At 44.7% G+C, this 13980-nt stretch overlaps 1 protein-coding gene across 1 annotated transcript in view; it reads left to right on the top strand.

Moving 5' to 3' along the window:
* LOC308128099 (semaphorin-4B-like) overlaps window positions 1-13594 on the top strand; it is a 54981-nt gene extending 41387 nt beyond the window's left edge. The window contains exons 9-15 of the mRNA XM_080493398.1: window positions 4345-4526; window positions 5067-5217; window positions 7083-7293; window positions 7397-7512; window positions 8336-8493; window positions 9810-9901; window positions 10621-13594. Of these exons, the coding sequence (XP_080349524.1) occupies window positions 4345-4526; window positions 5067-5217; window positions 7083-7293; window positions 7397-7512; window positions 8336-8493; window positions 9810-9901; window positions 10621-11393 (1683 nt within the window). The 3' untranslated portion in view covers window positions 11394-13594. The remainder of the gene's footprint in view (window positions 1-4344; window positions 4527-5066; window positions 5218-7082; window positions 7294-7396; window positions 7513-8335; window positions 8494-9809; window positions 9902-10620) is intronic.
* The last annotated feature ends 386 nt before the right edge of the window (window positions 13595-13980 follow it).

The raw sequence follows: 13980 nt of genomic DNA, 5'->3' as shown, positions 1-13980 counted from the left end.
CCTTTGCCTGAATCATCACCTCCTCCTGCTCCTCCTCCTCCCTCCCTCCCACCCTCCCCTTCCTCTGCAATGTCAAACCCCCTCTCTTTCCATCTCCCCCACAATGTCAGCTGCACTCGTCCATCCCGCCAGCTTCTTGCCTTTCTCCACCGGCCCTTTGAGCTTTGCAGGCATTATTAGTATTCAAGGATGCTTCGCAGCAATATGAAATGCTTTTCCCCTCTACTATATGGCCTGTTCCTTGCCTCAAGCAAGCGCATTCAAACTGTGGCGACTGCAGAATTCACCGTTTGTGTCGTTGTGGAGTTCAGCTTGTTTGATCGTCAACCGTTCAGTCACGGTTTTGTCTTCATCACCTGTGTGCAGATCAATTAAAAGTCTAAGAGGCTGCGCCCGATACATGCGCGAAGCATCCCCCGAACTGATGCCTCTTGTTCACTGAGGCAGTAATGTGAGTAATCGTGGGGACAGCATGTAATCTTAAGTGACAGCTTAATGACCTCGTCCTGTGAGGCTCTGGCGTTTGGAGCTGCGACACCTCTCCCAGTCAGCGGAGCAGCTCCCGGGTTCTATATATGGAAATCCATTGACAGAAAGGCCCCCAGACTGTGGCGACTTGCTGCAGATAAACTGTGCAATAGAAACGTAGAATGGCTTCCTCAGCTCCGTGAAGCGCCCTTATTCGCCTGGAATGCAGCGGTTCCCTATTTCTCGCCGACGTCCATGACAATACAGGAGTGCTGCATGTGGCTCATTGTCCAGGCTGCTGTGCAAAAGCTTTCACAACATTCACAAATCACAATGACTCGTTGGAACACCGCTTAGTCCAGTTTCTATTAACAGAAATGCTTCTGTGACATGCGATTGTATGCACATTATTGTCTTGTAAATGTCATTCTCCAGTAGCTTTCAATCTGCTTTGCAACTAATAGTGTTATCAGATTTTATAATCACATTTATTACATTCACATTCCCAGTTTGAACTACTCCCACCTATATTAGATGTGCAGTATAATTGATTTAAAATTGCTAGATAGATTCACCTTCCTCTGGTAAGCTCTGTTAATGATTTCATAAAGTTAGTTTGACTGCAGCTCGTCTAATGAACTGCGACGAAATGTCTCCTGTTTTGCTCCTTTTAACTTCAGATGAGGTTCAGCTGATTTGAGATGCTTCCAGGTCAAACTTCAACATGTGACTGCAGCATAAAGAGACAGTTACAGACCAGATGATGTTTGTGTACTACTTTATGTTGTAGTGTCTGGATTCGGTTCCAACCTGGACAGGCAGACAGTCACATTTATATATTAAAGCGCTAATTTTTGGACTCTGGTAGGGAACAGGACTACTTAGACAAAACCTATTCATGCACAGGAAGAATATGCAAATAGAAAGGCCAGAGTGCCAAGCACTATGTGGCTCATCATGTGTGATTACATGCTTTTTTTCCCCCTTTTTTTGATAGCGTATCACATCACATGTAAACACATTGTGATGTCAGTCAGAGCAGAAAGTGCTGAACTCACAAGGTTAGTTGAAACCGAGGTATGAAGTCTCCTCCCTGCCGGCAGAGTCCGTATCTTTTTGTCAACTGACAGAAAACATGTCCTCCCTTTTCTTCCTCTTTCTCCGGCCAAATCTGAATGTGTTGGGATTTATTTGTTATCTGCCTCCCGCTGGGTGTATAGGTTCATGTTAGCACAGAAAGAAGACGTGAATCCGTGAACGTCGTCTTTTTTTTTGTTTTTTTTCTTTAGTTCGTCTAACTACTGTTTTACTTGACTTTGTCAAGGAACTCTGCTTCCGAGTTGTTTTTTCTCCCCTCTTCCTATCAGCCCCCCTCCCCCTTTCTTCCACTCCCTCTTTCTTTTGTTTATTCAGGTGTGAGCTCTGAGGGACTGTGGAGAACAGGCAGATTATGAACACCGCAGCGCCAATTTCTTTACCTCGTGTTTGTCTCCTCCTCTGGACTGATGAACGAGAAGAATTCAAAATGTGATAATAATAAGAAAAAGAAGAAGAAGAAAAAACGTCTGAGAGGCGATTAAATGCAGGACAGAGAAGCAGGTGTATCTTTGGAGGGCGGATATCGGAGAGGGAGTGGTCGATGCGATTGAAAGTAGAAGCGGCTCAGTGGAGCGCAGTGGACAGCTGAGAGAGCAGGAATGTGGGCTCCTCATTATGTGGACGGGCTCCCAACACCACAGCCTTGTAATTGGCTTGTCGGCCCTGCCTCCATCTCACAAGGGCTCCCCTCACCCTGTGTGTGTGTGTGTGTGTGTGTGTGTGTGTGTGTGTGTGTGTGTGTGTGTGTGTGTGTGTGTGTGTGTGTGTGTGTGTGTGTGTGTGTGTGTGTGTGTGTGTGTGTGTGTGTGTGTGTGTGTGTGTGTGTGTGTGTGTGTGTGTGTGTGTGTGTGTGTGTGTGTGTGTGTGTGTGTGTGTGTGTGTGTGTGTGTGTGTGTGTGTGTGTGTGTGTGTGTGTGTGTGTGTGCGTGCGCTCCCTGGAAGCAAAGGTAGTTCTAGTTTTGCACTTTGTTTCTCTCCTCGCTCCGCCGTGGAGGAGCTGCTCTTGCTTCAGGAGGCCAGGCTGACGGGATAGTTTGGATCTGAAACAGCAAAACTGCCCTGAGATTGGGCGAGACGACTTGTTTTGGTTCTTTTCCTCCTTCTGTTGTTCCTTTTGTGTGTTTCGGCTTGCTTGCATTCGGGAGGAGTTACCTCTGGTGTGTGTTTACAAGCTTTTTGATAATTGCTAGTCCTGGTAAAGTCGTCTGATAACTGTTTATGTGAATGTCTTGTGGCGGCCTAAAGGGAGGTTGAAGGCTCTGGCCTTGCGTTGCAGCAAAACCGACTGATCTGTTTTATAAAGCTTCCATTAATCATTATGGTTTGTTTTTTTTCTATTTGACAATATCCTCTCATTTTAAAGACTTTTTATGTTGTTGTTTGAGATCTTTTATGTGGAGAGGCTTTCTTTTGGAGTTTCCCTTCTTTGGTTTGTCATTAAAACATCCTTTGTAGTGCAGTGCACATGTTAATGTGCTGCGCCACAGAAAAAGGATTTCAACTCGGGGACTTGCATGAGAATGTTGGGACTGTGGTTGATTGTCCAGCTTTTTTCCTTGAAAACAGAATGTGATGGTCACAGTGAATAGTAGGATCTTCCTGCACTGCTTGTGACTTCAACAGCACCCTCTAAAGCCAATGACTGCAAGTACAAGCACACAGACGTGTGTTTGGGACGGCTTTGCAACCTTTATGACCAAAAGAGACATTTTTGTGATTTTCCACCAAATGAAATTTACCTGAACCCGCAAAACATGTTTAACTGTTTCATTTCAAATACAGCATTAATATGAGCAAGGCTTAATGGTGACTAATATCAACACATAAATGAAACTATATACAGGGAGGAGTTATAGAGCCTTATGGCCACATGAAGGACAATTAAACCATTTTGGCTTGTCAAAGCATTATTTCTTATCATTCTGCATTTCCCCCTTTTTTATCTGCTATGCAAAAAATGCATTGATTAACAACATTTTGTTTATCAGTGCAAGTCAAATCTAACGCGATACAATGAGGATGATTTGTCTAAACTGTATTAAAAGTTAAGAATGGTGTGGGTTAAAGAGAATTGCGTTCCATTGTGAGAAGTATAATCAAACAGAAAAATCTCATGTAAGTTAATAGAAGTACATGAGACTCTGCAGCTGATGTATGGGGTCACATTATTATACTTTTATTTACATACTGACTTCAGAAACTAAGTTTATAGGAAGTGTTGTGTCCAAACAAAAGCAATAAAAAGCAGCACCAGTAACAATCAGACAGTGGTGACGCTTGGTCTCTGACGTTGTCTTGAGTTGTTTTCACATTCCCATGAAAGGCAACGTGTAAACCCGATCAAAAGTGATTTTCTGTCTGATTAAGTTGCTGTTGGCGTTCCAGCTTGACACAGCTAATTGCCGCCGGAGGCCTCGCCCGCTGCTCCGCTGACTTCTGGGGCTCCTGCTCTGTTGTCCAGAGTTGACTCGGAGGCCACGACATTCCCTCTTCACCCTGCAGTCACAACCTCACCAGCTGCAAACACACTTTAGCCACAGCGGAGTCAAGCTGCCAGGGTCTGCTGCCGTCTCATCTACTCATGACATGTACCCCCACACCCCCTCTCATGACCCAGCCCTCTTCTCCACCTGCATTGGTGGATCATGCATGGCCATGTGCCTACAGGCTGAATGAGTAGAGACTGTTCTCCAGAGGGCTGTGCTGTACCCAATAAAAACCACTGAGACATGAAACGGTGCCACCTGACATGCTGTAACATATTGGATCTCTTCTCAGGGCGATAAGGGGGGTGAGCGGGTGCTGCAGAAGAAATGGACCACCTTCCTGAAGGCTCAGCTCCTGTGCTCGCTCCCCGACGACGGCTTCCCCTTCAACATAATCCAGGACATGTTTGTGCTGAAGCCCATGGGAGACAGCTGGGAGAGCACCGTGTTTTACGGCGTCTTCACTTCCCAGTGGTGAGACACCAAACATTCAGACTGTGACCGTGCTGCATGTCGTCAGTGACAGTAGCATAAATCACAGACATAATGTGATTTATGCTACTGTTGCAGTCGATGATTATACACAGTCGGTTCTGTGCGGCTCACACGCACCATCTAGAGCCAGTTCTTATTCAAGATCTGCACCAGAACTTGGCAGGCTGCCGTTTTTCACTTGGCTCCTTTAAATTTAGAGCAGCTGTAATGAGCTTAAACACTAACAGGAGCTCATGCAACCCTGGTGTCTAATTAATGTATCAACAAAATAAAGGTTTAATATGGAAAGCATGTCGGCGCCCACTCTGCAACTGTTCTCCATTGAGAAGCCGCTGCGTAGTTTTCTTCAATCAAACAACTGCACAAAGCATGAGTTTAATTTTAAAAAGGTGTATTCTGCTTTCAGGGGGTTGTGTTGCTAAAGCTTTCAGATTACCAGCATAAAGTGTAAAAGTTTACAGCGTAGGGTCACAGGTTATATTATCTCAGATTAAAACCTTGTTCTTTTTCCACCTGCAGGTATAAGGGCGCCTCGGGGAGCTCGGCAGTGTGTGCCTTCACCATGGCCCAGGTGGAACGAGCATTCAGCGGCCGCTACAGGGAGGTCAACAGGGAGACGCAGCAGTGGTACACCTACAACCATCCTGTACCAGAACCTCGGCCCGGCGCAGTGAGTGGTCCGAACACAATGGTTTTTCAAGGATTCAAGGGGTTTTTATCGTCATACTGTTACACGTTATACATGTCCTGCTATGAAATTATGTTTGCGAGGCCGCCACCAACAACAAATAGTGAAGAATGAAATGAAAAAGAAAAGTAACATAAAATAGGTACAATGCAAGATGGGCAAACAATGTATATACTATATATGCTGTTTGCATAGTAAACAGATGACAAATAAATGATTTATTAACAATAAATGATAAATAATTTAATGAGAAACAAGGTAATGTTTTCTGGTTAAGTCTGTGAATCTTTAATTATCATCAGTCAGACGAAAGTAGATTCAAATACCAAGTGGACATGAGCAAAATCCTCTTAACTTATAAAGCTCCTAACAACCAGACTCCGTTGTAACTTAAAGAACCGTTAAGGCTCCCACAAACAGAGCGATTTTCTGCCGTCTGAGACGAAAGATCAGATCGTGGGCGAATCGTTGGTGAAATCCGCGGCCGCGGCTCGAATCGGTCGGGCTTTGTGCTCGGCTTTAGGACGGCCGAGGTACCCTCCAGGTCGTCCTCTCTCTCTCTCTGAGCCGCGACCGTCTCCATATTCTTCTCCTTCTCTGTTTCCTGGATTTCTTTGCAAACACATTAATGCCACAACGCCGAGGCGCCGTTCATGTGTTTGTTTCGGAACACATGAACACGACTGCGCAAACCCGCCAGCAAGTGAGCGAGTGTGTTTGTACCGTCTGCAGACGGGATTATTTACATTCATCTTGAGCCGCGTGAGAGACTGTGACTAATGATCCTAATGATTGTTAAAATCTCACAGTGTGGGGAAAACTTTAGTCCCATATCTCCCCAGAACACTTCGCTCTCAGATTGCTGCCCCCTGGAGGTTCCTAGGTTTTCTACCAGTAGAATGGAGGCGGAGCTTTCAGCTCTCGGGCTCCTCTCTTGTGGAACCGGGTTCAGTTTGGGAGGCCGACACAGTGTCTAATTTGAAGGTTCAGCTCAAGACTTTCCTACTTAACAAAGCTATATTGAGAGCTGCTTCAGGACCCTGGACCATTTTCTCGTGAAGCTTCCATGGCCTGTTCTCTGCAAGAAGCACCTAGAAATGACAGTGTTGTATTTGGTGCTATATCAATCACGTTGAATTGAATTGAAACATCTGTATTTGATACAATCTGTACAATATACTTTTGACTGTAGACATTTCAACACAGCATCAAGATGTTTTCATTGCTGTTCAGCAGTCAGCTTCATGTGCCATGGCAGATTTTGCAAATAATATCGCCACGCTCCATAAGATTTCTTTTACATCTGTTGGTTTAAAATAGTGATTAGATAGATTGCAGTTACACCTGTCCGCCGGACGACTGGGCAGTGCATGTCTATGTATTTAAACCAAGTACTTAGTGTGTCTTGGGTGTTCCTTCATGTTTGAATATTTGTGATATTCTCCTGGCATAAGCCACCATGAATAACTCTTCAGACGACAGAAGTCTTATTCGCTCAAACTTGTGAAGACTTGCCTTTACACCGCATGTGTCTGTCACAGTTTGTTAGTGGTGTCATGTTCTCATCCAGCCTGTTGCACCATACCCGGTACCACAACTCAACTGAGTCAAACTACAAACGATGGGTTTGAAATCCCCCCTGTAAACCTAAAGACTTCAGGATAATAGTCTATTAAAATGGATTATAACGTCTCAGTATTCAGTAGCACCAGCTATTAAAAGTTTTCAGATAAATCCGAGGTTCACTGTTCCTCTCAGGTCAATAAAAGGCCTCATCTCATTGCATTTCCAGCTCCTCTTGAAGAAGCAGAGATTCATTCTTCACTCATAATTCACTCTCTTCACAGTGTGTGACCAACCATGCCAGGCAAATGGGTATCCAGTCGTCTTTGCACATGCCAGATAAAGTGCTCAACTTTGTCAAGGACCATTTCCTGATGGACAGCGTGATCCGCAGTGCTCCTCTGCTCCTGAAACGCAGCGTGCGCTACACCCAGATTGCCGTGCACAAGATCCAGGGCATGGAGCGGGCTTATGACGTGCTCTTCATCGGAACAGGTACACCTTGTTGTGCAGCAGCCTGAAACATAAACAGGGAAAATAATACAGCAGAAGCTGGAAGCAGCATATTTCACTGGTGCTTGTTCGGTGTGTCTTCCAGACGATGGAAAGCTGCATAAGGCCATCAACGCCAACGATAAGATGCACATTATAGAGGAGATGATCCTGTTTCCTGAGCCTCAGCCTGTGCAGCACATCGAACTGGATCCTCAAAGGGTAAGTCCCAACTGTAGCATCGCCCCATTAACAAATCAGAAAATGTGACGATTAAAAACTAGATTGTCGCTGTCCAAACAGGTTTTATGCTTACTTGTGTTTCATTTACTTTGAACTTGTACTATTGAAGAGTTAGTATATCCAGAGCTGCAAACTGCCATCAGAGAGTTTCCTCTCTCCTGAGGGGGCTGTTCGTTGTGTTTTCCTGTAAGTTATTGTACCATCTGAAACAGACTTTATGAACCTCACTGGCTTTTTATCCCAAGCTAAATTTCATTACCTTTTCTCTCTTTATTACATAATGGCCTCTCCCCCGGGCCAAAGCCGCTAAACTGCAATCTTATCTGGGATTATGTAATTCTAATAAAGTCAGAGATGGTTCTTGTGAGCATATTCTTAGCTCCAAATAGGGATGTGTGAGACTTAAAACTGAAGCCACATGATGTCTATCTCGTATACGCGCAGATAAACTAGTCTAAATATAGGCAGTTTATTTGGCAACAAGGTCTGCCGTGCGTATGAGTGCGACTCCTCCATCGTGGAGGAGCCGGAGCGTTACACATGATGGCATGAAACATAAATGAGAAAAGTGCTGGGTAACGAACACCGAACATCTGTCCAAAGACACATGTTCACGGCGTTGCTCAGTTGGTATCAAGAGAGAGAGCAGCTGTCTGGAGTCAGTAGGTTATACTCTGTTTGTTTTAGGAAACTGCTCGGTGCACGTTTCCCTGCTCTGAAAAGAGAAATTCTCTAATCAAAAGCAGGCCCAGCCCTTGGTATCACTCCCTCCCACTGATGTCTTTTATTTTCTCCGCTTCAGGGTTTGTTGTTCGTGTCGTCGTACTCGGGCCTGGTGGAAGTCCCGGTGGCCAACTGCTCAAACTACCTGAGCTGCGGCGAGTGTGTGTTGTCCAGAGACCCGTACTGTGCCTGGACCGGGCGGCTGTGCCGGGACGTCAGGATGGCTCCACCTGACAGGTAAGAGCTCCCAGAAAGTCACATTCATTTATGATCGGGGACAAAACTCTGTTCTGTTACAAACGCGCTGCAGCAAGGTTTGAAGGTTGCAGTTGTAAACCCTCATTTTTGTCCATCTTAAGACCACCAAACGTGAGAAAACAAATAAAGTGATGGTATGACGAGCTGAACTGCTGCTTCAGCATGTCAACACTGTTCATTACCTTGCTGCAACATCGTTAATTCAAAGCCACCGGTTTGCAATTAATTGTTGCCTCTTCTCAAAAATCAGAAAATTTTTGAAACGTTAATTATATTGTCAGTTATTTCTACACTCGTCTGCTTGGTAATTGGAAAATTTCCCTCTGTGTAAGACAAAGTGTCATAAATACCCTTTTGTGCAAATAAGTCAAACTAAAAAGGATCTAAAGTGGATAATTGTTTCACTGGATTTCTAAACACTGCTTTTAACGTATTGTTTGGAACAAATCAATCCCCTAAATAGGACTTTTTGGTAGCATTTTGTTTCTATATGTTAACAATAGTCATACTGTAAGTTGCACCAGTTTTATGCCGACAGTTCTGTTCAAGTACAGCTTTCATTAGAAGTTTTCTCTGTTTTGCAATCTTTCTGACCAAAAGTTTCTTTTTCCACTTTCTACCAAACAATAGTATTCAATGTACTCAAAGAAATGCAAAAGTGACCAGATACGGTCATTTTCCCAGTTAAGGTTTGATTATGCCAATTATGTCCTTTGGTTAAGAAAATAATCAGATTTTATGCAATTTTCTAATATTTTGAAACACAGTCTTTGATTACGTGATATAATAAGATGGATATATGAAGAATAAAATAAAAGACTAGAATCTAAAATACATGGATGTTTTACTGTTATGTTGTGGTAGAAAAAAACAAAAGGATTCCATTATACTGTACCTTTTAACAGTCCTCATGAAAGACGGACGAAAACAGAAGCTTAATTCTTTGAGGCTGGTTTAACAAACAGTGGATTTGTTTACTGAATCTCTACTCAATGCATGCGTCACTTATTGGGTACGTCTGACCTCAGCATATTTTACCTTGGCAGTTTAACGTGATTATGTTTTTACAGTAAAGATCAACCAAAACAAGCACCAGAAAGCTTCTGGAGCTCATAATCACGTGCTTGAAAACATCTTTTGAGAGCAGAGCCGTCTCTTAGTCATGCTGATGAAGCGGCACTCTCGAGCCTCAAATTAAAGACTTGGAGAGCAAAATAGATGCATCCATTTAAGGTGCATCGAATTCCAGCTGCTAACCCTCCGCCTGTTGTTTTGTTCGCTCTGTTTTGTCGCAGCCACTGGCAGCAGGACGTGGAGGAGGCCGACACATCGGCCATTTGCAACAGGACTTTTCCGAGCCCTAAATCCACCCGACCGGCTGCTTCTCGTGAGTGTCGTTGCTCTGCGCTGCTCTGTAATTTAAGCGTCGTCAGTCACTTCAGAGACACCACAAACAACTTAAGAAGCCTGTCAACAGCCTTCTACTTTGTATTTTTTTACAGCTTTTGTGTGAATGCTGTCTCGTCACCTGACTTGATTTAAAGAATTCTGTATTTGGTTTCCGTTCGTTTCACAGTCGTGTGATTTTGAACACACATGCTGGAACGCAGCTGTGATGTTTATTCTGAGAAATGACTTCTATTACATTGACGCTTTATTGTGGTGGGATTATAACCAGCTTAGGACTCACTGACTGCCGGCAAAATGTATGAAAGAGTCAAAACACCAGCAGGAATTCCTCTGTTCCGATTACGATGGACTGAGAAACGGCAATTCTGAAGTTGCGGCGTCCAGCGTTTGGACCATTTACAGCACTTTGGTCCCTGCTGCATTCACACTTTGGACATTAATTGAACCACACCATACCTACTTTATGCACGCCAGGCTGCAGGGGAGAGTGTACACACAAATAGGCCACAATGAGGCAGAAATCCCAGCAGGGTTCATTTAAACCAGACAAAACAAGTCATATATTTCTGCGTTTGGACATTTTAACCTTGTATTTTTGTTCATGTGACAAGAAGTTCTACGTAAATTCTTTAAATCTAAAACCCTGTAAATCAAATCTTCAGTCATACATTTGAATGTTTTCTTTATTTCACGCAGGCGGCTCCCCGTGTCAGCTCATTACGATCCCTGCAAACACTTTCCGAGTGCTGCCCTGTAAGCTGCGGTCCAACCTGGCGCAGAGGAGATGGCGGTACAGCGCCAGCGCCAGCCAGTTCCTCTACGCCACCCCGGAGGGGAACCTGGTGGTGGTGGCTCAGTCTGAGAGGACGGAGACGTACGAGTGCTGGTCAGAGGAGGAGGGCTTTCGTCAGCTGTTGGCCAACTACTGCGTGAGGGCGGAGCCCCGCCAGGAAAGCACGACCCTGATCGGCCACTCGCGTACGCCCCACATTACACGGGAGGAGACCATCATCCTGCCCGGCAAGTCTCCGTCGGAGCAGGTCCACACTAAGACGTACTGGAACGAGCTGATCGTGGTGTGCGCTCTGCTGGCGTTCTCCCTGGTGGTGTTCTCGCTGTTCGTCATCTACAGGAACCGGGACCACATGAAGTCCATGCTGAAGCAGGGCGAGTGCCCCAACATGCAGCAGAAGAAGCCGCGGATCGTCGGGAAGCCGACCGAGAGCCTGCCGCTCAACGGCAACACCATCCCGGTCTCCACGTCGGATCACAAGGGCTACCAGACGTTAAATGACAACTACATCTGCAGCACGCCGACGCACGAGTCGTCGCCTGACAACAGCAAGAGCTTCTCCGAGGCCTCGGACAGACGGCCGCTGAACCTGAAGGAGAGCCACGTGGAATACTCGCCCACCTGCCCCCGGCCCAGGGTGAGGCTCGGCTCGGAGATCAAGGACTCCATCGTATGAGAGCACAGCATCTGCTAAACAATCACATCCTGTATCACCGCAGGGGGTACAGTCCACCCAGCACAGGAGAGGAGACCCTGACATCCTCCTACATCACGGCACGTCTTTTCTTTCAGCCATCTTCGTCCTGTGAGCAGCGCGGAGGTCATTTCATTTAACCGATTCCACTCCAGAGCCGGAGGGTGGCCCGGTTGGTCTGAGAAAAAAAAGAAGCGGCGTAACCCTCTTTTAACCAGGTTCACAAGTCATGGCAGCTGTTAAGAAGAATTATGACAGTCTTTTCCTTTATTTCTTTCTTCTTTTTAAACCATTTTCATGGCCACTAACTTCATATGTGTTTTAGCCCAGGGCTGGAAAATATAGGGAAGGAAAAAAATAAAACAAGCAGAAGACCTTTCTCCCCTACTCAGTGTTTGTCTCCATGTATGCAACATCCAACAATAAATCGTTTTGTGGATGTTCATCACATGTACAATTCCAATAAATGCAGGCACTGGTATTTTTCCCAGCCCTGTTTGCATAATCTTTGCACATTTACCACAGAAGGTGGCTGCCACGCTTCTGTTATTATGCACACTAGAAACAAGCTCCATGATGGCCAAGAGCTTATGTTCAGGAGAATATGATACAGGTAAACCATCCCATCATGTGTGGAAGCGAGTCAGAAGCACATTTGTTCCTTTTTGCCGAATAAATGACTTGACTGAGGAGGAATTTCTACAAGATTTCCACAAGAATCTGCAGTATCGGAGCTGCACTGAAGAAAAACAACAAAAAGAAACCGCAACGTCGATACTGGAGATCATAATTGATGGTCCGGGACCTAAAGACTGACGCTTACCTCCTGAATGTATGATGTTGTTGAACAAAAGTCCGTCTCACTCACAAAACTGCACCGTGAACAATTTAGGGAAACGACTGCAATTCTGCTCATCTGACATCGTCCTGTCAGCCACGTCCGGCAGCGTGGAACCGACACACAGACGCCCAGTTTCTTTTGGGGTGAATATGGAAACAGAGACATTACATAATGCAAAGAAGCAAAAAATAATAATAATAATAATAAAACGGGAATGAATACACCTCTTTTCATATTCAGGGCAGCACCAAAATCATCTCGTGCCAAAACCAACTTGATTGTCTTACTGAGATGCAATAGTGCCATTCTGCTAAGATCACTCCCATCGTATTAATATCCATCACATGGTGACGGACCCGGGGTTGGGTTTCTCAAACATTATTCTGGCAGTAATAACGAAGAAATAAATGTGAAATGCAAAGTTGGCAATTCTCTCTGAGACTGTTATCTCGCGACAGCTGTTGCAGACTGTGTGGAACAAAATGATGTACCGACTGGTGAATTGTGAACTGGGGCCAAAGGATACAGCTTGGCCATGATTTGCTATGTGGTTACCGAGTTAAAGAACAATCTCGTTTCCTCCTGCCTTCATACTGGCGACTGATATTTTAGCCTAACAAGTGCTCACAATAGAGACTTCATGGTTGTCTTAAGCGCTAATAGCCCGCTTGTGATGTAAAAGAATGAATAATGTGGCAGTAGAAGAGCTAATAGACTAAATCTGCACAAATTAGTGATCTAGATGCACAAAGCTTTGTGTCGGCGCAGTTTAACCCCCCACCCACCCACCTCCCCACCAGGTTACATGTCTCACATGCATGGCATTCGCCACTCTTGGTCAGAGGTCCAGGTGACGTTAATGTCAAAGCACAAGTAATCAGGGTGACGAATACCTACAGGTTTGCACATTTCAGTGATATTGGAGCATGCTGTGAGAAATGCAACTGAGACTGAAGGCGTGGCTGCCAAGGGGGGGAAAAAAGATTTTGTAGAGATCCGTTGTTCCAGGGACCAGTGCAGCCAATGGGAACACTCTTGCACCCACATCACTTAGACTTTTGAGACTTAACAGAGTTTTCCCAAAGATGCAGGAAGCCAGTTGTGTTGTGTAAAACCCAATTAGAAACATTCACACAGCCGAACGTGACACCACTTGTCTTAGAACACATGGAGAGTTCACTGTATTGACCGCGTAGACGTACAGTATATATTCCAGTGTCATGCAGGATCAACATAATGCTATTTTCAACATGGAGCAGACGACGAAACGCTATGTAACGGCTACAAGTTGACAAAGTAACTGCACAGCATACTGCGCAACAGTGGTCAGTGTTTCCTTTTTAAAAAAAAAAAAAAAAAAAAGTTTTTTGTTGTGTATATACAGTACCTGTACTTAATATTGTGTGTTTTTAAGGGACCTTGTGCAAGATGTGTTGTAGAGATAGTCTTGAAACTAGAGAGTGAACACTGCTGATCTTTTGGTTTTTTTTGTTTGTTTTTTTTTGTTCATAGTGCTTTACTGCCTACTTCAGCTTACATTTCACCCCGCTGTTAGTTCAGCACCTGGGCTGGTTTGTATCAAGCATGTCGGAGCAGGAAATCAAATCTGTTCATCTTTCGGTGTCGTGCTGAATCAAAGGGGCCATCTTATTGTTGCATTAAAAAAAAAAAATGAAATTCAATATCTCATCTGTCCAATTACAAAGGAAAACAGACTATCAGCAGAAA

Source organism: Lipophrys pholis (genome assembly GCF_963383615.2).
Source record: "Lipophrys pholis genome assembly, chromosome: 2".
In the NCBI taxonomy this organism is placed as follows: domain Eukaryota; kingdom Metazoa; phylum Chordata; class Actinopteri; order Blenniiformes; family Blenniidae; genus Lipophrys; species Lipophrys pholis.
Note: the sequence above shows the minus strand (reverse complement) of the source record. Positions and strands in the feature narration are given on the sequence as shown.